Genomic DNA, 23,351 nt, shown 5'->3' with positions numbered 1-23,351 from the left:
TGCCCGATTCAAATTAATACATTTTTACATATTACACAGATTTTTATATATTACACAGGGCCTATATCACCCCCAGACGCCTTTGCAAGCACTTTCAATTAGCCGAGGCAAAATGTCCATGATGTGGGGCAGCGGCAGTTGAGTTCTGACACATGATATGGTCTTGCCCAATCCTAACTGGATATTGGGGGAGAGGCGACAGCCATCATCGGTGAGGTTAACTCTCGAGGCGTCCCTTGTACCCTCGGGCACTGCCTCCTCTACTGGTTCTCGCACACCCCTGAGAACAGGGCCTCCAGTGGATTCCAGGATCTGGCCTATATGCTGGCTAACAGGGAGATAACTAGGAATTGGAAAAGCCCGGGAGGTCCTAAGATTAGTTGCTAGAAGAGGGAATTGGAGCGCTGGGCAGGATACGAAAGCATGGTACTGATGCATGAGGTTAGACAGGGTAGAGGATCACAGGACTTGGCCCAAGCTTGGGAATACCTGGTGGATAGCCTGAAATACCTGGGCCAACCATCACCTGGAGAGCTCCACTAGAGCCTCTCCAATAGTTTCCCGCCATTAGCACTCCCCTGTCATTTAAATAGGCTGTTCACCGCTAGTGGGAGACCAGCCATCAATAAAGCAGTCATCCCCTCCCCAAGGCCCCCGTGGCTTCCGAAAAACATAAGCATACATCAACACCACCCAGTAGATTTCCACTGAAACAGACTGGGATCACAGCAAAAGGCTGAGGGTGTGAAGGGGGGGGAAATGTTTCAAAGTAATTTCCTTTTCCTGCTCTATATTATTGTGTCTGTTAATGCCTAACCATTACAAACTTCTGTAAAATCTGTTGAAATAAATACATAAATGAACACGTAATTTAACGTATTCTACTTCTCAACTTTGAATTTGGACTGCAAGCACTGAGTAATGCAGCAGTGCTGGAGGAGTCACCAAACAGCGCATCAGAATCTTCATAAGAGTTTAATATCCATCAGGTGTATTGGTTACGCATTTGGAGCCGTGGCTTTGCTAAAAAAAAAAAAAAAAAAAAAGTGCACAGAATTTACCAGGCGATGTATAAGTGCACCCACCGAGCTGCCCGGGTCGGACATTTGGGACAACTACAGTGTGTCGTTCCACATGATCTCCTTGCATGCTCGTGCTGACATTTTGAGATCAGCCTTCGTACAGCACTAGGCATTCCCTTCATCATTGGGTAGAAGCTGACACAAATCAATTGTTTGTGTGTCACTACATGATATGCTAGTCAGCAATTGGATGCTAATAAACGACATGTTAGGAAAAAAAAAAAAGGGAGAGAGACTCAAAGCTACAATTGAATATGCACTGCAGTGTATTTACATGGCATTTCTTGGTGCGTTTTAGTTAAAAGGTAAACAATCATAAATAAATGCATAGAGGTAAACAATATAAATTAGAAAGAAAATCTGCATGTACATAGTATCAGCTCAACCTACAGAGACATAAAAACATTACAAGTTGGTGAACAGGTGTGCTTGACAGTGGTAATCTACATTAATTGTATTAGTGGATTATTTTAATTTATTTTGTTGGGAAGCTGACGGTGTTGTCTAACCTTATTGTTTAAGTTAGTCACATAAGTACAAACATGTCTCAGATAACCCCCCCAGCTGCTTTTTTAAGTTATGCAGGTGAACATGAAATTCCATGGGAGAAATGGATTGGTGCCTTTAAAGTGTTCATGCTGGCTCCTGAGGCAGATGATAAAAATCATGCATCCTTATTATATAATGCTTGTGAAAAGTGGTTTTAGAGTATATCATACCATCCCAGAATTAGACGATAGCTTATCTTTATACAATAAGACACTTTATAGATTAGAAGACTATGTCAGGTCTAGAACAAATGTGATTGTAGCACATTATAAAACCCAAGCAATGAACAATTTTATCACAAAATGGAGGGCTATCTTGGTTAATTGTGTATTTACAGGAAAGCATGACTAGTACATTTTTGATCTAATGATGCAGACATAAAATAAAGTAATGCAAGGAAAACTGAGGTTTAGACATAACCCTACAATACTAGAGGCACTAGACATAGCGAGAGGTGAAGAATTAACATCTCAAAGTGTAAAGATTATGAATTAAAAATAAGAGATTAAAGTAAGTGCTCAGAAAGATAATGAAATGGGTGAGGCTAAAGCAATATGTGCAATTAAGTAAAAAAAAAAAAGTTTAAAAATGAAAGAAAAAGTTGAATAGTTATAGTAATAAAAGAGTATAGCAATGGGCAAAACAATTGTATGAGTGGTGGGAGGCAGAATCATTTTTCAGACGACAAAGGTTGTCCTGCAAGAAGCACGACGTGCATGAGATGTAAAAAATATAGGCTGATAGGCTAGCATTTGCAAAATTAGTTTACAAAAAAAAGACAATAAAAACAAGCAAGTTCTGGATGTGGAAATGATGATGATTGGCAAGTATATTGGAACAATTCCAGTAAATTAAGATAAGATGCACAGTGTGGATGACAAGAATACTTAAATGATGGAATATTCTGATCATAGAGGAACATTGATGAAAGATGCCAAATGTATAATACTAATCGATAAGCTCTAGTTTGAGGTGTTGGTGGCTTCAGGAGCAAGATATAAAATATTATTGTGAAAGGATTGTCAGGATGTTTTGAATTTAGAAAAAAGAAAACAAGTAAAACAGTTATATAAGTTTAAGAGGTTATAGACGGAAAAGGATTGAAATAACAGGATTTTTGGGACTGAAATTGCATTTAAGGACAGGAAAATTAATGGCCACATATATGTTGCAAAACATAGGTGTGCCTATGTTAGGATAGATTCACCAGGCAGCGTTAAGAATGCAACTGAGACGAGGTGCCAAGGAAGAAATGATAATAGTCAGACCCACTGGAGAAATTGATTATTGGGGGCAGATGGGTGGTTGGGGGGGGGGGTCTTGTAAATATAAAATCATATTGCAAAGGGGTGCTCAACCAAAGGGGCACTAAGTCAGAACCAATCCAGTAGCTGTCGAGAGAACAGGTTAAAATTAAGATTCAGAAATTGCACGACTATTGGTATCATAAAATAGATAGAAGCTTCATATTGGCTGGGACCCATAGCAGTGGTACTTAAACTAGGTCAGTCTGTATAAGCGTGTTTGTAGAACTGCAAGATTTAAAGAATGCCATTTGCAAAGATAGACACTCCCTTCCAATCATTAGTGAAATAATAACCACTATGTGGAAGGCAAGTGGTTTTCTACAACAGATCGTCGGCCTTTGAACAAACTAGCTGCATTCTTTAGTGTGCCACTTAACTTCATTTATTATGCTGTTTGTGTCACGAATCACATGCTGCTGGCGCCTGGAAACCGCAGATCTAGTGGCGTAGGTCTTGAGGGTTCGGCTTTGGCCCAGAAAGGGGCGACTCTTTCTAGTAGCCACGGTGCTGCAGGCAGTGGAAACACCAAGAACAGACCGTGCCCTTTAGAATTAGTGCCAGAGGGAAAAAACCCCAATAAAGGGGAAAAAACCTCCAAAAAATGGATTCCTGAAACGAAAACAAAACCAGGAATCAAACAGGAACAAAATGCAGGTAAATGCAAAATTGAAAAGATTCAGAACCGAAGGCTAAGAATCAGGAGCGAAGACACAATCTGAGCAGAAAGTGATGCAGCGCAAGGAAAGGGAGAAAACAGAGCCCTTATATACCAAGAAACAGGAAGTGACCAACAGGAAGTAAAAAGACACCATTTTAGATAGGGAAAAAGTACATAGGATAGAATAGAACAGGAACCATAGAAAATAGGGACCAAGGAATGCTGGGAAGAAAAAGGTAACATGGGAAGGGGGAAAGACATAAAGAAAGGACAAAAAATGCCTCGAAAAAGTAAAGAAGAAAAAGAAGAAGAAGAAAGAAAAAGAAACAGGTAAGGAGGGGTCAGGGGAGAACAGGGACACCACAGAAGGCAGAGCGAGGCCCAAAATAATATCTGGGGCCTCGCGCTGTACAAAGAAGACTCGGGGCGCGCCGCGTCCTGAGAACGCGCTGCACGGCGCGAGCCGAATGCTCGGCTCGCGCCGCACCACGCGGCGCAACAGTAGGTCCCCCCCCCCGAAGGTCCAGGTTTGAAGGGAAACAAACGATGAAAACGAGAAATCACAAGAGGGGCGTGAACAGAAGAAGCATCTTCCCAAGAGCATTCACTAAGAGGATAACCCTTCCAGTGAATCAAATACTGAAGACGCCGGTGAAAAAGGCGAGAGTCACAAATTTCTTGAACCTCATATTCAGGGACATCATTCACCAACACAGGAGGAGGACAAGGAAACTGACGAGAGAAAGGATCAGGGACATAAGGTTTGAGTTGGGATACATGAAAGACCGGATGAATTTTCCAAGTATGAGGCAAGCGAAGACGAACAGTGACAGGATTGAGCAACTGAAGAATACGAAAAGGCCCATAATAGCGAGGCGTGAACTTATTCAGAGAAAGACGAGAGGGCAAGAATTTGGAAGAAAGCCAGACTTTATCCTGAGGGTGATAATCAGGAGTGGGTCCACGTTTCTTATCAGCGATCTTCTTCATATACCTCTTAGTGTGCAATAAATTCGATCTAATGAGCTTATGGAGTTGCAGGAGTCGTTTGGAAAAAGATGTAATGGCAGGCAGAGGAGAGGTAGATTGAGGAGCAGTAGGAAAAGAGGTCGGATGATAGCCATAGGAACAGAAAAAGGGAGTGACCTTGGAGGCACTATGGACAGAATTGTTGTAGGAATATTCAGCAATAGGAAGATAAGTGTTCCAGTTGCTTTGGGTGGAATTACAAAAACAACGAAGGTATTGTTCTAGTCCTTGATTCAAACGCTCAGTTTGTCCATTGGTCTGAGGATGGAAACCGGATGATAGTGCTATATTGATATTCAGTGTCTTGCAAAAATGTTTCCAAAACCGGGAAATATACTGGGGACCCCTGTCAGACACAATGGTATGTGGAAGTCCATGGAGACGGAAAATATGGTCGATAAATATCTGGCTCAATTCTTGGGATGTTGGTAATTTCTTTAGAGCAGTAAAGTGGGCCATCTTACTGAAAGAATCAACAGTGACCATGATAACCTGGTTTCCAGCTGATGGCGGAAGTGAACACATAAAGTCAGTGGAAATAGTATGCCATGGCGTTGGTGGAACTGGCAAAGGCTGTAGTAATCCTGCAGGTCTGCTACGGGGAATCTTGACTTGGGCACATATGGGACAAGCCTGAACATATCTTTCGACATCTGATTTCCAGGTAGGCCACCAGAAAGATCGCGAAAGAAGTTCTTGTGTGGCCTTAATACCTCTATGTCCAGCAACCGGTGAATCATGGCACATCTGTAATGCTTTGTCTCGCACTCTGTTAGTAGGGAGGAATAACAGCTTCTGATGAAAAAAGAATCCTTCTTTCTTGCATAAAAAGGTTCTTAATTTCTCTATTTCGCTATTAGACAGGCTGGAATACTCCAGTTGCACCTCATCCAGAAAAGATTGAGCAACTCCAATGATCTTACTAGGCTCCAGTAGAAACTGAGATGGGGAAGGAGTACAATCTGGATAGCGTCGAGACAGAGCATCAGCCAGAATGTTTTGAGATCCAGGAATATAGGTGATGTAAAAGTCATACTGACTAAAGAAAAAGGCCCAACGCGCCTGGCGACTATTTTGGCATACAAAATTACGTAGACATTGCATATTACGGTGATCTGTTCTCGCCTCGAAAGGCTCCTTGGATCCCATCAGAAACTGTCTCCATTCGATGCAGGCTGTCTTCAGAGATAACAACTCTCTTTCTAGTACAGAGTAATGTTGTTCAGCTGAAGAGAGAATATGGGACAAATAGAAAACAGGATGTTCAAGACCATCATCTTCTTGAAGTTGAAGCAAGACTGCTCCAATAGCTTTTTCGGAAGCATCGGTAACTACGATAAACTGTTTATTGGTATCTGGATGTCTCAAGATGGGAGCTTGAGTGAATGCCTTCTTTAATTCTTGAAAAGCTGTTTCAGCCGCCTTGGTCCAGACAAACCCCTGTTTTAGATTTTCCTTCTTTAAGGTATGGGTTATATGGCTGGTCTGTTTAGCAAAGTCTTGAATGAACTGTCGGTAAAAATTTGCTAATCCTAGGAAACATTGTGTTTCTTTGATAGAAGAGGGAGAAGGCCACTCTAGAATTGCTTGTACCTTTTCTAGGTCCATAGCTATGCCGGTGGAACTTAAATGATAACCCAGATATTTGACTTCCGTCTTATCGAACTCACACTTTTCGGGTTTACAGAATAGTTGATGTGCTCGGAGTCTGTGAAGGACTTGTTTCACATGAGAAGAATGGAGTTCGGGGTGTCTGGAAAAAATAAGGATGTCGTCCAAGTAGATTACGAGTGTCTGGTTCAAGAGATCGGAAAATATTGAGTCCATAAACCTTTGAAATATAGCAGGAGCGTTCGTAAGACCAAAGGACATGACTTTATATTCAAAATGACCGAACGGTGTCCTGAATGCTGTTTTCCACTCGTCTCCTTCTTTTATACGTAAAAGGTGGTAAGCTCCCCGAAGATCCAACTTGGTAAAACGTTGAGCCCCTCTGACTGCCTCTAAAATATCCTTAATGAGGGGCAAAGGATAACGATCCTTTATAGTTATCTTGTTTAGGCCTCGAAAGTCTATGCAAGGACGAAGATCTTTGGTCTTCTTAGGTACAAAAAAGAGAGGAGCCCCTGCTGGAGAAGATGATGGAACAATGAGACCACCCTGTACATTTTCCTCCAGATACTCCTTAAGAACTTCCTTTTCAGGTTCCGTGAGAGAATACATCCTCCCAAAGGGAACGACTGTTCCAGGTTCCAAAGGAATAGCACAATCGTACTCTCGATGTGGAGGTAATACAGGTCTGGATGGTTTTTGAAACACGTCTTGGAACTCTAAATAATGTTCAGGAACCCCTTGGACAGTGTTGATGGAATACTCCGTAGTACTCTTCATAGGTGTTAATCTGTTTGGTGACCAATATTTATCGGAAGCAAAGCAATTTTCTTGACAAAACTGTGAGGATAAAGAAATTGTCCGGGTTACCCAGTTCACATATGGGTTATGTCTAGTAAACCATGGAATTCCGAGAATAATGGTATGGTTGGGAGATGAAATGAGATCAAAAGAGAGGTGTTCTTGATGATTACCAAACTGTAAATTTAACATCAAGGTCGTAGTATCGACTGGACCTGAGGATATTAAAGATCCATCCACGGTGTGTACTTGTTCAGGAATGTCTTTGGGTTGAGTGGGAATTTGCAGATTAGTGGCCCATGTCTTATCCATGTATATACCACTAGCACCACAATCCAATAATGCCATAGTTCTTTCTTGGCGGCCATCAGGTAGTTGTAATATGACTGGTAACACGAACAAGTAAGTTGTATTGTCGTTGAATGAGTTGATAGAAGGTATAGCCGATGATCCCGTCCCCTCCCTTCTTACAGAGGACGGGAGGTGGCGTTTCCCAAGGGTCTAGGTGGACGTACAGGACATGTACGAAGCAGGTGACCAGCAGAACCACAGTAGAGGCACAATCCCTTCTTCCGTCTGTCTTCCTTCTCACTAGCAGAGAGTGGCCCTCGAGCAGTATCCACTTGCATGGGTTCCCCTTCTATATCTTTAGCAGGAGGACGAGATTCCTCAGGATGAGGTGGATACATCCGTGAAGAGCTTGGCTGAGATGCTCCTCTACTCCTTCTCTTCTCCATTCGTCGTTCTTGAAGACGATACTCAATGGAAAGTGCTTGATCCATGAGGCCACGAAGATCTTCAACTCTGGTGGAATGTACTAATTCATCCTTAATTTCTTCCTTAAGTCCTCTGCGAAACAAAGTTACCAGGGTACGCTCCACCCAAGTGGTCTCTGCCTCTAATTGACGGAAACGTGTAATATATCGGAGGACATCCTGGGAACCTTGCTGGATATCACATAATGCTTCCTCTGCCGAGGCTTCCAATCCTGGGCGACTAAACATTTGTTTGAAGCGGGTCACGAAGGCAGAATAGTCCGACAATACTGGATCGTTGGATGACACCATCGGGGTTGCCCAGGCCAAGGCAGGACCGGATAATGCACTAATAAGATATCCCACCTTTGTCCTGTCATGAGAGAATTGGCTAGGTCTGAAGGCAAAGTAAACCGTTAATGCATCCAGGAATTCACGCAGTTTAGTTGGTTCACCAGAGAAGCGAGGCGTTGAGGCGGAGATAGTCGGAACATCGCCACTGCGGAGGGCCAAAGCCTGTCGTAAGACCGCATTCTCGTTGCGCAATTGTTGCAATTCCTGAGCTTGTTGTTGAATAGTAGTCAAAAAAGATGAATCAGGATCTGCAGCCGCCGCCACTGTGTCATCCATAGTATCAGAAGATGTCGGAATGGTTTGGCGCTGCATTCTGTCACGACTCACGTGCTGCTGGCGCCTGGAAACCGCAGATCTAGTGGCGTAGGTCTTGAGGGTTCGGCTTTGGCCCAGAAAGGGGCGACTCTTTCTAGTAGCCACGGTGCTGCAGGCAGTGGAAACGCCAAGAACAGACCGTGCCCTTTAGAATTAGTGCCAGAGGGAAAAAACCCCAATAAAGGGGAAAAAACCTCCAAAAAATGGATTCCTGAAACGAAAACAAAACCAGGAATCAAACAGGAACAAAATGCAGGTAAATGCAAAATTGAAAAGATTCAGAACCGAAGGCTAAGAATCAGGAGCGAAGACACAATCTGAGCAGAAAGTGATGCAGCGCAAGGAAAGGGAGAAAACAGAGCCCTTATATACCAAGAAACAGGAAGTGACGAACAGGAAGTAAAAAGACACCATTTTAGATAGGGAAAAAGTACATAGGATAGAATAGAACAGGAACCATAGAAAATAGGGACCAAGGAATGCTGGGAAGAAAAAGGTAACATGGGAAGGGGGAAAGACATAAAGAAAGGACAAAAATGCCTCGAAAAAGTAAAGAAGAAAAAGAAGAAGAAGAAAGAAAAAGAAACAGGTAAGGAGGGGTCAGGGGAGAACAGGGACACCACAGAAGGCAGAGCGAGGCCCAAAATAATATCTGGGGCCTCGCGCTGTACAAAGAAGACTCGGGGCGCGCCGCGTCCTGAGAACGCGCTGCGCGGCGCGAGCCGAATGCTCGGCTCGCGCCGCACCACGCGGCGCAACAGTTTGGGGTAACAAGTACAATCCAATGCTGTTCGGTTTGGCCTCCGCATCAGTTGTTTTTCACAGAATGATGCAGGCCTTATTTAATGATATAGTAGGTATATACTATTTTCAGGATGATATTCGGGTTCATGCACGTAATGAAGGAGAACATGATGACAGATTGAGCAAGGTTTAAAACATTTTACCGGAAAAGGGCTTGACCGTCAAATCAGAAAAGTGCAAGATTAAGGTTGTCATTGAGACACGGTTAGGTCATGTCTTTGATGTTAAAGGAATAAGACCCAAAGTAGGGTTTGTTGATACCATTCAGAATGCACTGGTGCCATCTAATAAAAACTATTTAAGATAACATTTCATAGTAATTAAATTTTATTACAAATTTACCATTGTCATTTACAACAAGATTAAATATAATAAACTTTGTATGGGTGAATCAGTGTCAAAGGGATAATGTAAAAAGGAGATAAAAAAATGCCCCACCAGTAGCCATGTTTGATTTGAATTGCTAAACCATGCTTACTGCTGATGTAGGTATCTATGGGTTAGGGTCTGTTTTGAGTTAGATGCAAATTGTAGAGGAGATCATTAGACCTCACATGTCTTGCTCAATAAATAAAATGGAGAGACATTCTGAAATTGAGAGGGAGGTGATGGCATTTTTGGGGGCAGCAAGATATTTCAGATCATACGTGTGGATTACAGTTCAGATATTTGCATGGATTATTAACTTTTGGTGCAACTATGAGAGGTTAAACATTTGCTTCGCCAAACATTGCTAAATGGTTAGCAAATCTTGAAGGATACAATTTTTTGGTGGAGTATCTTGCAAGGAGAAACAAGCAATTTGCAGAATGTTAAGGATCAGAGTACAGGTACAAAGTCCAGGTCAGCAAAAAACAAGGATAGGTAGCAGTTGGATCAGTGGAAGTTGAGGCGATTTTGGAGGATGAAAGACCTCAAGTAGATCGGGGAAGATTGGCTGAAATACTATGCAGGATTCAGCGCTTCAGTTGCCTCAAAGATGAATTGAGTGAACATACCTTACTGTAAGAAAAGGAAACAAATGGACTCCACCCAAAATGTTGAGAAATATGCTCTTTGAGTTAGCTCAAGGACACATCGATCGGAGTAGAACAACGAGAGTAACCAGAAAGTTGTTCTGGTGGTCCATTGTGAGCAGTGAAATAGAAAGTGTACAAATGGAAAGTCAACTTTATAGCAGTAGTGATAACATTCACAAAACATGTATGCCGCTATTGCAACTGGTATTGTTTCGATATCATGGAGAAATAATGAGGTAAACATTATTGGCTCTGTTGACTTGTTGGGAAATAGATTTATGGTAGTAATAATTTACTGTTTTTCAAAATGGTTTGAAGTGTAATTGATGAATGAGGTACTGAGCCCCAAAATCAGGACAGTAGAAAGGGTGTTTCTTAATAAGTGTCTGTCTAAAAGAACATCAGATAAAGGCAGTCAGCTTTGTTCTACTGAAATGGGAAAGTATTTGAAAGGTGGACTTATCAGACACAGAAGAACCCAAGAACCAGCAGGTTAGTGGAAAGGGTAAATTGGGTGGGTAAAAATGTATTCAGATGGCAGTGGCACATCGGAAACTATGTGTAGATTTTGTAAATGAAATACTTTGATCTTGCAGAACAGCTAAACACAATATGACGGGTCATTCCACTTTTGTATTATTAAGAGGAAGTAAGCTGATGGCCTAATTGGCAATAGGAGCAGATGGGATAAGTGATTGTATGGACAAGAAAGAAACTGAGACGTTTATCAAACATAAACTTGATGTGTATTAAAAACAATTGACAAATAGTGGAGCGTGAAGAGAAGAATGTTGCAGTGGATCAGATGGTGAAGGTTAAGAAACCATTGAAGATTTGCAAAGAAGGGATGATCTATTTTGAGCCAAAAAATGTGACTGTAGGTAGGAATTATGAAGTAGCAGATGTGTAAATGATGTGCAAAAGAAGCAGCATTGTAGTGTTTCTTGTGGGGTGGGTTAAGAGCTCATGTTAGTCTGGCTGAAAAAGTGTAGAAAGATGTACTTAAAACAATTAATAGAAAATCAGAAATAAGAGTAGACATAGCCGGAAAGCTTAAAGATTAGCTGATGTAGCCCACACAAAAGATAATGGTGTACAGCATTAGAACCAGTCACCGCAACAAATAAAATTACCACTGGGTGGTATCAGCTCACTTCTTAAAATAAACAACATATTGTATACCAGTGTAGGTTATTGGAAGTGTTTATACATACCATATAAGGAATTTAGACTTGTAATGGCAAATGTAGTTCTAAACAGTGTATGGGGGAGGGGTTTGTTTGGAATGTTCATGCAGAACTATTCTAGTATACATGGCTTGCATAGAGAGCCATTAGCGTGGATAACTGTATTCTAAATCCAGTAAAACACCACTATGATGTAGCAACAGTGGGTAACAACTCTTGTTACTCACTGTTGCTTTGTCATAAAGGAATTCTAGACTGCTGTGGATGGGTCCTCTGTCAGAGCACCACTGGATTCCTAGGAGCACAACTTCTAGAGGGAAGGGAAGACACACAGAGTGGTGGGAGTGGGTAGCAGGAGTCCAGGTATTTATTGTCCCTTTCTTGTTAACATTTGGGACAAGGGCGAGGAGCGATTTTATGTGCGTCTCCCCCAGTACTCCATTTGAAAGCAGTGGCATATGATTTGGGGGGGCCATATGTCTCCTAAAATTACCCCTTCCCCCATCCCGTGAGAGGATGTGCTGAACAATCTCCCACTTTTTAGTGCTGCCAACTGGTCACAGGATGACTGGTTGACACAGTGCAAAACTAACCAATGAACATGTTTACCCCTGTCCAGATGTTTGCCAATGTGATTTTGTTTTACGTCTAACTGTGTTTTGTGACATGCAACCTAGTTTAAGAATGGTGCTCTATCATGCATTCGCTTATAGTGTCCCCCATTCATTTGTGGTACCATAGTGTGTATTTGCCCAAATGTCATTGCTTTGGGTGTCCAGGTCAGATGTCAGGCGTGTTATTGAAAAGAAGCACTTTCCCTTATTCTTGTTTTCAAATTAATATTGTAGGAGGATTTTCAGTCCATGACATATGGTTTTAAGATGGCAAACAGCGTGACTGATCTTCGAGTAACAGGTACAGAAATAAATCTAGATCAGTTTCTCAGAGTTAGAAGGTGTAATTCTTTGTTACGTTATTAATGAAAATGTTAAATGCTGTTCTAGGTATGCTGAAAGATGTAGAAGAAGACATGCAAAGGAGAGTTAAGGTATGCATTTTTTTTTTTCTTCTTCATGATCATATGATTGTATTATATTCCTTTGAAGACTCCTTTGCTTGCCGCCATAGCATCCTAATGTCTGCCTTTCCTGCTCTGTATGTTCTCATGTTTTGTGTATTGATTGATTCTGTATTATGTAGACACGTTTAGTATTTCATTGGAATAATCACGTTCTGATGTTGTGACTAATCTGTTGTATATGAAGTGCCTTTAAAAAAAATTGATCTATGTTTATTAAACTGGGTATTTTGAACAGGAACGCTGTAAACAAATACAATTCTATACACAAGAACATTGGTGGCTTTAAAGATATGTATGTGGTGATGAAGCCTGACTGATGGCATTAAAAATATTGAATATTTAGCTATATAGTTTGTTTATTTATATTGAGATACTGGATGTTGGTGATCTCTGGCTGTATATTAGGGTGTGAATGAGGAAGGATTGTCAGTCATTCCAGCCCTATAGCCTGAAAAGGTAAGCTTTTAGGAGCAGACCGATACACATGAAGGGCGAGCCTCGAGGGAAGAGATTTCAGGCAGGGTGTCCTGGAAGATTCAAGGAATAAAACTTGAGCAATATGTGAGGTATGACTAGAAGATGATAGTGGGAAAAACACAACGAAGTGGAGGAGGCATAGATGCAGATATTTTGACAGAGGGAAGGAGATGTGCCCCTAACTGTCCCCCATGGGTGTTTATACGGTTCATCTAGTTTACCAGAGATCCCTTAGTTTGTCAGTAGAGGCAAATTGGAAGAATAAGATGAAGATATACCAGTTGAGATAGGGATACATTAAACTTGGTATTGAGAATTGAGAGCCTGAGGCTCATATTGTCCAGTGGCAGAAGGACAGCTGCAGGAGTCTGACAAATAATCCAGTTTGTTTATGATGAAGGTTTTGATGAGGCAATTTGCCTGTACTTTTTTTTTTTTAAATATCTTTATTTGATTTTTTAAAACAACAAAAAAATCAAACATCATAGACCATTGTAGGAAGCTGGCTATCTATTTAGTGTACCAAATGTATGGCTAAACAAACTATGCAGACAGTACAGGCGACCCATATTAGTTCACAGGGTTAAAAGTGACAATCCCAGAAGCTCTCTTTTGTGGTAGTGTGGGCAAGCAGTTATGCTTTTTAGAGGGTAGTGCTAAGCATTTATTGTACTCACAGAGGCAGTAATTGACACACACTCATAAAGTAACTGGAGACCAATAGTTTAGAAAAATTGTTACTTTTGTTTATATTATATTTGAAAACCAGAATACTGTCACCAGAATAAATACTGGTGCACTTTGAAGAACACAGGCAATATACTTGAAGCATCTCTAATGTAGTAATGCAGTCCTACTGCATACAGGTTCTCAACAGCGACTTATAGGACCAAACTTCTGGAGTTAATATAAGTACGGGGCAAGGTCAAAGGTTCACCTCGGGAGGTCAGGGGCACCTGGGTGCAGAGGTGCTTTTTGGCATCAAGTGCCCCGCTGGTGTCAATGGGAAACCGTCCTGGGGAAAAAGAGGCCACCTGTAGGGACTGGGGGCCAGTCCTGCTGAGCCAACAGAGGAGCTCAGCTCTCATGATGCTCAGTAATGTAGGGACACCTTTGGCCCTCTTCTCCTGGGGTGGGGGGTTTCCAGAGGTGTCCTTAGGTGTCAGTGTTGGCAACATTGGCCCACTTTGGACTACAGATCACGGATGCAGTCATCCTGTCCTGTGTCAGGTTTTGGCAGTATGGAGTCTTTGTTGTGATGTAATACATCTCATACACCACACTTTTGAGTCTTCGTTGGTGCCTGCAGGGTGCAGGGAAGCATCTCTGCTACTCCACAGGAGATCCTGGTTATTTCTGGAAGTGCTGAGAGTCCTACCAGGCTTTTGGAGGCAGAACATCTGCAGGACGAGTTGCCTTTGGCTCCATTGTCGAGGACAGCAGGCAGGCCGGCATATCTGGGGGCCAAGTCAGTTGTTGCTCCTCAGTTCCTAATTTTTGCGGCTCTTCGGGTCCTTCTTCTTCTATAGTGCAGCAAATCTGTTCTTCTGGTGTTAGGGGGCCACCTAAATACTCAATTTAGGAGTGTTTAGGGCATTGTAGGGTGCCTATACCCCCATATGACCCCTTCCTGTGGGGAGTGGGCATATCCCTATCCCAGAAGGCCTAGTTCCAGACAAAAAATAAGATGGTGGAACTCTTCCTTGAGTGTCCACTTCAGGTAGACTTTTGGAACATCCCACCATAGGGGTGTGGCTTGTCCAAAGGTGGTACACGCCTGCTGTCTAATTTTCCCATCTGTCATGGTGCCAAACGGGCCTTCCGACTGGGGATGGCTACACCCAGGTCTCGGGAAGCCGGGGTTGCATACCAAAGGCGGCAGGGCCTTTGAAGCCCCTGGCCTTGGTATGCAGATTTGCTAGCCATCCTGCTGGAGTAGGTGACAACACTTCCCTCTGAAGCAGGCTTTGTTTCTGACCTCTGAGAGCACGGGCTCTCACCTCCAGGGTGTCAGAAACAGGTCTGAGGTGGCAGGCTGGTAGAGACCAATCAGCCAACACATTCAAACCTAGTGGGGTTCAGAGGGCATCTCTAAAGATGTCCTCTGGGTGCACGTCATAATAAATGTGAGACTGGCATTAGCCTGGATTTATTAAGATGGCCTGTTTGATGCCAAACACCATAGGGTCATGAAGCCACTATGTGACTGAGTCACTCGTGATGACGAGTGTCCAACCCATACCTTAAGATGGTGTCACAGTGTCCTTTACTCGGGATCTGCAAGTTGCTGAACAAAAGGCCCACCTTCCGGCGTCACCAACTCAGAAAGCTATTATAGCACAGAGTTATGATGAAGCCAGTCGGGGGAAGGGAATTAGGGTAGGGAACAGCAGGGAGAGAGTTCTGAAAAGGAAAGGTTAGAACAAATATGCACTTACTCATTCATAGAAATAAAACTCATCAATAGACTCTTGACTAAATGCGTCTCCGATATCAGATTGAGACCCCTTTTGAAATGAGGGCAAAGCTCCTTCTTTGAATCATGGAACAAGAATAAACTACGACCTCAGAACCAAGACATGGCAAGAGCTTTGGACTATGATCATCTTGGAACAAGAATAAACTGTGACCTCAGAACCAAGAGATGGCAAAAGCTTTGGACTATGATCATACTCAGAATATCAATCCTGTAACATCTATGCATTCATTACATAAACCTTTGATCATGACCTACAAAATCTCAAAGAATTAAATATGCTTTTCACATATTATGCTTTCCACAAAAAAAAAAAAATGAAAACTATGATTTGTTTATCTCCAAAAATACTTTCACATTCACAACTATAAAGGCCGAAAAGTTTTTACTCATTGAACTTGTAGCGCTTTACTCATAATACCAGGAAGCGCTTTTACTTGTCTTGCCTGAAGCGCTACGCTCTTTATTCTAAGGGGGCGTTTTACTCATGTGGAGTGAATCACTTTGATTGTTGTGCCAAGAGGCTTTTACTCCTGTGGATTGAAGCGCATTGATTGCCGTGCCAAGAGTGCTTTACACCTGTGGACTGAAGTGCTTGAATTGCCATGCCAAGAGCGCTTTACACCTGTGGACTGAAGCGCTTGATTTGCCGTGTCAAGAGCGCTTTACATCTGTGGACTGAAGCGCTTGAATTGCCGTGCCAAGAGAGCTTTACATCTGTGGACTGAAGCGCTTGAATTGCCGTGCCAAGCGCGCTTTACATCTGTGGACTGAAGTGCTTGAATTGCAGGTCCAAGAGCGCTTTACATCTGTGAACTGAAGCACTTGAATTGTCGTGCAAAGAGCGCTTTACATCTGTGCTCTGAAATGCCTTTGATCGTTGCGCCAAGGCCGCTGTACTCTGGAAACTGAAAACGCTTTGCTCATTGTGCTAAGGGGCACTTTACTTCTGGGAAGTAATTACTTCCTCCAAAATTGGATTCATCAAGGCCTTACCGCTACAAGTACGACCTACTCGTTTTTTAATTCACCATGGAAACGAGGATACTTCGATTGGATGTCACTCCATCCAGGAATTCTGCTCTTCTTCAGAGAACCCCCCACGAGGTCTGACTGCATCAAAGTCTTCAAAATAGTGAGCAACATGCTTGGGTGTGGCTGGGCTTTATAGGCCTACCACACCCCAAGATGGCTGTTGCCTCTAAAAACATGGGAATTTAAGTCCTTTCCTGGAATAGCACTGATAAGTGCATCTTGTCCACCAGTGTCCTGAACCTGCAGCTCCATGAGCTTTGCCACAGGGCAGACGATGCTGGTGGCCACCTTTGGAACAAGAGGGGATGACAAGTGGTGCGCATAAAGCGCCGCAGAGCCTCACAGCGGAGTTTCGGGCGGGACCTGGACCGCGCATGGCCTTATTCCTGACAGATGGCTTCCCTATTCACTTGCAGTGCTCAGCAATTGCAGCTCCAATTCCGCCTCGCCCGCTTCACTCTGTATAGTCCCCAAGAAGTGCTACGACGATGTGGATGTACTCCGCTCCATGACCAACGTTGTAACTCCCCCGGGATCCAGCCCCACACAGGCTCCGCAACATTGCATCACCACGCAGAGTTTGTCACTGGCCGGCAGGAGCTTGGCCTTGGACCCCACTGCACACAGCACTCTGGCGACACATAGTCCCACCTCAACAGTAGCCGGGGGAGTATGCGAGGGGAGGGGGGATGTGGGGAAATTGCACGGAACACAGATCTAGCACAGAACTTCCATCACCCCTGGGTGCATACCAGGAGGGGCAAGGGGCCTCATTGCTAGTCCCAGTGGGGTCAGAGATAAGGCAGCCACCATCTTGACATCATAAGGGCCGCTTCCTGTCAGAGGCCGCAGTCCAGCAGACAGCCTCTGAGCTCATCCCAGGACAGCAGAACCTGTCCCAGGGCGCGACCACAGTTTTGCCAGGCACAGTTCAATACATTTGGGGGACCAATGGGCACCTGGGCGGCAGGATTCTTACAGAATTTCTTGGCCCTGAATAGAGCTCAGCACAGTTACGTCTGACCCGCCATCTTGCTGGCATGCCCGCCAATTTGCTAGTACTGGAAGGAATCAGATTTCAAACTTGAAACCATCCTCTTTGTCAAAATGTAGTTTCCCAATTCATTCTGAAGCATACATTGGACCTAGTTTATAACAGATACCTAGATAAGATTTGATTTTTCCTTAGTCCGTTCCCGAGGTACCCACCCATCCTTGACAACTTAAAAAAAGAAGATACTGTGCACTTTGTGGCCAGTTGTTTATTTACCATATGTTAGAATTGGGGTCTCTAGTTGGCAGAGGTATTCACCTTTGTCTAAATAGGGATCACAATCCTAGTCAGGGTAAGTCACACACAATCCAAATTATTCTGTGCCCACCCTCTGGTAGCTTGGCACTGAGCAGTCAGGCTTAATTTAGAAGGCAATGTCGATCCGGTAGGCGATGCATTGAATTTTCTGACTCATGGGAGGCACTGCGTTGATTCTTCACTCAGGAAGACGGGCTGCATCGTTCCGGCTCGGCTGTGCGTTGATCCGATAGGGTCGTGCATCAAATTTCTGGTCGCAGTGCATGCACTGCGTCGATCTTCGCTCGGGAAGTCGGGCTGTGTCATCCCGGTTCGGCTGTGTGGCGATTTTCTTGTCGCAGGGCAGGCTGTGCGTCAATTTTCAGCACACAAGGAGTTTTCTTGAAGAGATGACGTCTTTTTGGCCCTGAGACTTCAGAAAACAGGAGGCAAGCTCAATCCAAGCCCTTGGAGAGCACTTCTCAGCAAAGTCAGAGAGCTGCAGGGCAATAGCAGGGCAGCCGTCCTTCACATCAAAGCAGTCCAGGTGAGTCCTTTGGGCAGCCAGGCAGTTCCTCTTGACAGGTTTCAGGTTCAGGTCCAGAAGTGTCTGATTTGGTGGGGTCAGAGACCCAGTTTATATACCCAAAAATGCCTTTGAAGTGGGGGAGGCTTCAAAGAGTGGTTTTGAAGTGCACAAGGTCCCTGTTTATTACTGGTATGTCTGCCAGTGTCCCAGTAGGGGGCTTGGCAGTCCATTGTGTGAGGGAAGGCCACTAGCCTTTGAAATGTAAGTGTCAGGCCCTCCGCCCTTCCAGCCCAGGAAGACCCATTCAGTATGGAGATGAGTGCAGGTGTGACTGAGTATCCTGTGTTTGTGGTTGTCTGGGTGAAATGCACACGGGAGCTGCAACCAGCCCAGCCTAGCCCAGATGTTGATTGGAGACAGGCTGTAAGGCACAGATGGATTTTAAGTTAAGAGAAATGCTCACTTTTTAAAAGTGGCATTTCTAAAATAGTAATATAAAATCCCACCTCACCAATAAGCAGGATTTTGTATTACCATTCTGGCCATACTAAATATGACCTGGTTTCTCCTTTCTGATCAGAATCTACCACTCGAACAGTATATGAGGGTAGTTCTAATGCTATCCTATGAAAGGAGCAGGCCTCACAGTAGTGGAATACCAATTTAGGAGTTTTCCACTGCCAGGACATATACACCACACATGTATATGCCCTGCTTTTTAACTACACAGTATTCTGCCCTATGGGCTACCTAGGGCCTACCTTAGGGGTGACTTATATGTAGAAAAAGGGGCGTTTAGGGCTTGGCAAGTACTTTTAAATGCCAAGTCGATGTGGCAGTGAAACTGCACACACAGGCCTTGCAATGGCTTGCCTGAGACATGGTTAAGGGGCTACTTATGTGGGTGGCACATCCAGTGCTGCAGGCCCATTAGTAGCATGCAATTTACAGGCCCTGGGCACATGTAGGTCACTTTACTAGGGACTTACAAGTAAATCAAATATGCCGAATGGTTATGAACCAATGTTACATGTTTGTAGGGAGAGAGCATATGTACTTTAGCACTGGTTAGCAGTGGTAAAGTGCACAGAGTCCTAAAACCAGCAAAAACAGTGTCAGAAAAGTGGAGGGAGAAAGTTGGGGGATGACCACCCTAAGTCTGTCAGGTCTAACACCATGCATAGTCACGTCTGCTGCATTATAAAAGTCCTTCAACTGCTGGTTGACGTTAACCTACAGTGAATTCGTATTCAGTAAGATTTCTACTGCCAAATGTTACCTTGTAAAACTGAACCCCTATAGAGCATTGCATTGTTTTGGGGTGAAAAACTTAAAGGTGAGGGTAGACTCTGTTGTTACAATCAGAAAGACATTGGTATTAGCTGTCCAGCCCATGGACTCTGTAGCCACAGGGCATAATTCCTTCCTATGGGAAAGGGTGGTGATATAGAAGTTAAATGTGTGCCAAGGAATACATTTTTGAAGAAGCTAGTTTTTAGCATTTTCTTCAAAGCAGAAGGGTTTGCTTTGGGTGGATTCACAAGTCTGGGTTCAGGGCCTTCACAAGCTGTGATTGATTAAATATAGCTATTTCACGACACCTACTTCTGAATTTACATCTACATCATTACATAACTCCCAATAGCCTAGGGTCATTCAACTCCGCAGAAAGGGACTCACAGATTGGTAAGTTTTAGAAAAGTTAAGTTTTCGGATGCCCCATGCTTTGATGACTAGAATGAGAAACTGTGTCTTCGTTTGGAGGTTGATCAATTGTTGCCACCTGGATGCCATCCATGCCTCAAAATTACCAATTGCTAAGCCTACTGCTACTCACTATATATTTCGGTATCATCAGCATATCGCTGTACCCCAGCTTTACATTTGCCCAGTAATTCAGATAGCAGAAACAGGTAAACACATAAAGTGTAAGCAGTGTGCCCTCACAGGACCCCTAATTCAACATAGTTGGTATTACTACATAGGCACTGATTTTAGCTTGTCCTTGCTGTTTGGCAGGCACCTCTTTCTTTTAAATGTGGCTTAGATGAGCAGTTATACATTTCCTGACCCGTGTGTGCAAGTGGGGTGTCTAGAGGGATGCCAGTGACCTCATATATTTGTTGCCTTTTGTTATCATAGGCTTTGAAGATTAAATGAAGTTGCTTCACTTTGGTCCATTTCTTTACTAGAAGCCTGCAGTCTTTTATCAAAGCAGGGTGTTGTAGTCTAATTTCTTTAGTTCCAAGGCAATTCTTGATGCTCTAGTTTGTAATCTTCGGAGCTGCAGTATTTCCCTTTTGGTACACTTGAACATTCCATGGCAAATCCTCATCAGGAGAGGTTGGAATGTCTCTTTCAACACCATGTGTTGAGAGTCAATTTTTCTCTCAGCACTTGGTGGTGCTCATTGAAAACTAGCTCGGTGTCATGGTGTCTTCTAATAGTAGCACTCTTTACGGTGTCCCCAGTGTCACTTAAGGTTCACAGGACATATTTTTTAATTTGATGATAGCGATTGAAACCACTGAACTCAGTTGATTCATCAGTTACTGCTGGGAACTTGACTTTGGGTTCTCCAGTGCTACTTCAAATGTCAGTATCTTTGAAACTGGGTTAAAGGCATGGTCTACTGGTTCTGGAATCGAGCCAACCTCCCCAAGACAGCATAATGAGTTTCTGTGTTGGGGATGTGAACGTAGTGCCTAGTGACTCTTCTGGGTCTTAGGAGGAGGTGATGAGGGCACTCTGCAGGTAGCGAGTGAGTTGATGACATTGAATGCTCATCAGCTAGTTGAAGGCAAATCTATGTTGTAGCTTCTCAACCTAGATGAAGTATTGGTGCCTTCCTGTGCTGTGCTGAGGGAATTCCATGGCCCTGGAATACCTTGACCATTTGAGACATCCTCAGCACATATTCTGTAATCGGCTAGATCATGCGCAGGTCTTCTTGGGGTCTGGTAGAGCCTTGGGTAGGTGCCATGCCACCGTTGTGCAGGCAAGTAAGGTCACATTCATTCTTCAGTTCACAGCATGCAAAGCTTCACGCAGGATCCCCTGGAAAAACATACTCTGAAGGAAAAGCAGCAGCTGAGGAAATGTACTTCCTTGTGATAGTATCCTCCAAACAGTGGTGTGCAGAACATCCTCTGTGTTTAAACCATCTAGGGATTTTCCCTCAAGGAAGCCACTGTTTATCCTCCAGTGTGTATTCTCCTCTTAAGATTAGAGTGGGAAGCCAGACCATTCAAAGCTCTTCCTTTTTAAACATTTAACTACTTCTGAACCCTGGAGAAATCCCTGCTCCAATTCCTGTTTAAATTTCCTGTGATCTGACGGTAAGATCACAAGTCAGACATGTTTAGACTGCTTTTGATGGTTATGTTGATTCCAGCCCAGAGACAGGTCTGCAGGTGATCTTATTGTGTTAACAGCAACACAAGAAGATGGAGATAAGAGGTATGAGAACTTGGGTTTTTGGTTGATTGGGTGTGAGCCCTGGTCAAGTAGCATGTAGCATGGGTGATGTTTTGGCCCTGAAAGGGTGTGCAGCAGTGCGGGTCTTTGCAGCTGGTCCAGTCCAGATGCATCAGTTCTGTTTGGGGTTGCGCAGCAGAGCAAATGTGGCAGTTCTGCTGGATCCTCAGAGGTTGGCATAGCACTTTAAGCACACTTTCCAAGGGTCCGGGACTGTGGTGCCACCACTTGGCAGGGTAGAGTCACAGAAGTCGGGGTCCAAGTGCAAGTGCAAGGTGGTTGGAAGCCTGTTATGTCCCTGAGGCTTCCCTTCATAAGGCCAGCCAAATAGCCCTTGGAGTCACTCTGGGTTCTAGGTTCAAGAGATGCAGGTTTGAGTCATTCTCACCCAGGTAAGAGGGCAGGTGGCAGCCAGTCAGCACAGTAGGGCAGCAGTTACTTCAGAGCAGTCCATCATAGTGGCAATCCTTTCAGCAGCACAGCAGTCCTTCTTCCTGGTAGAGTATCCACAGGTCCCGACGTGTACTGAAACTATAGTGTCTATAGTCCATACCCAGTTGTGCCTTTCAAGTGGTGATAAGCTTCTAGAGGCATGCTTTTGAAATCCTCAACTGCCCTGCCTTCCTTGGTCTGGCTCCAAACGGACTATGGCCCTCATTCTGACCCTGGCGGTCGGCGGAGAGGCGGCGGTCGGACCGCGAACAGACCGGCGGTATTAAAAATGTCATTCTGACCCTGGCGGGAACCGCCAACACAGCCCGCCAACTTAACACTCCGACCGCCACAGCGGTACAAACAAACAGCGCGGCGGTTCCCGCCAACAGCCCGGCGGCAGACAAAGTACCGCCCACCCTATTACGACCCACCAATCTGCCACCTTTTCCGGGGCGGGAGCACCGCCGATAAGAACACGGCGGAAACAGACTACGAACGGGAAAACGCTCACCTCTACGCACTCCACGGGAGATTCCGGCAGTATGGAGCCAGAGTTGCAGGTCATCCCCGCACTCCTATTCCTCCTCATATACCAGGAGCACGCCCGGCGGCGCGGAAGACATCGGTGAGTACTGCACCTACGACACAGGGGAGGGAAAAGATTACCGGCACACACCCACCCACCCACACCCACTACAACACACACATCAATGCATTCCCACAGATCACTGTCACAACCCACAAACCACCCCCCTCCGAAATAATGCAAAGACCAAAAGAAGAGATCAGAAACGGCCAGATATATTGAAATAAACTATGTACAAATTATATACAGCTACTAAATGTAGTCCAACCACTGTCCGTGGATCACAGGGGTCCTGTGCAAAGGGGCAAGGCCCAGTCCCACGACAAGAACTCCACGGAGAGAACACTGCAGGGGCATCAGAAAGAAAATAGGACAGGCACCTCAGGGGGAAGGGAAGGGGGGGCACCTCAGCCACTTGAGTACACGACGCCAGATCCACGAGGGGACTCCATGACCACTGGGCCATCCTGGGGAGTGCTAAGCCACAGTCCAT

The 23,351-nt window shown here is 44.2% G+C and overlaps 1 protein-coding gene across 8 annotated transcripts in view; it reads left to right on the top strand.

The window, feature by feature from the left end:
- The window catches only part of NAA35 (N-alpha-acetyltransferase 35, NatC auxiliary subunit), a 521,214-nt gene that overhangs the window by 135,274 nt on the left and 362,589 nt on the right, over positions 1 to 23,351 (top strand). For all 8 annotated transcript variants that reach the window (XM_069229524.1, XM_069229487.1, XM_069229505.1 and 5 more), the window contains 2 exons: positions 12,320 to 12,386; positions 12,476 to 12,519. In XM_069229524.1, the coding sequence (XP_069085625.1) occupies positions 12,320 to 12,386; positions 12,476 to 12,519 (111 nt within the window). The remainder of the gene's footprint in view (positions 1 to 12,319; positions 12,387 to 12,475; positions 12,520 to 23,351) is intronic.

This window comes from Pleurodeles waltl, chromosome 1_1, assembly GCF_031143425.1.
Source record: "Pleurodeles waltl isolate 20211129_DDA chromosome 1_1, aPleWal1.hap1.20221129, whole genome shotgun sequence".
Lineage (NCBI taxonomy): Eukaryota > Metazoa > Chordata > Amphibia > Caudata > Salamandridae > Pleurodeles > Pleurodeles waltl.
This window is presented reverse-complemented; position numbering and strand designations above follow the sequence as displayed.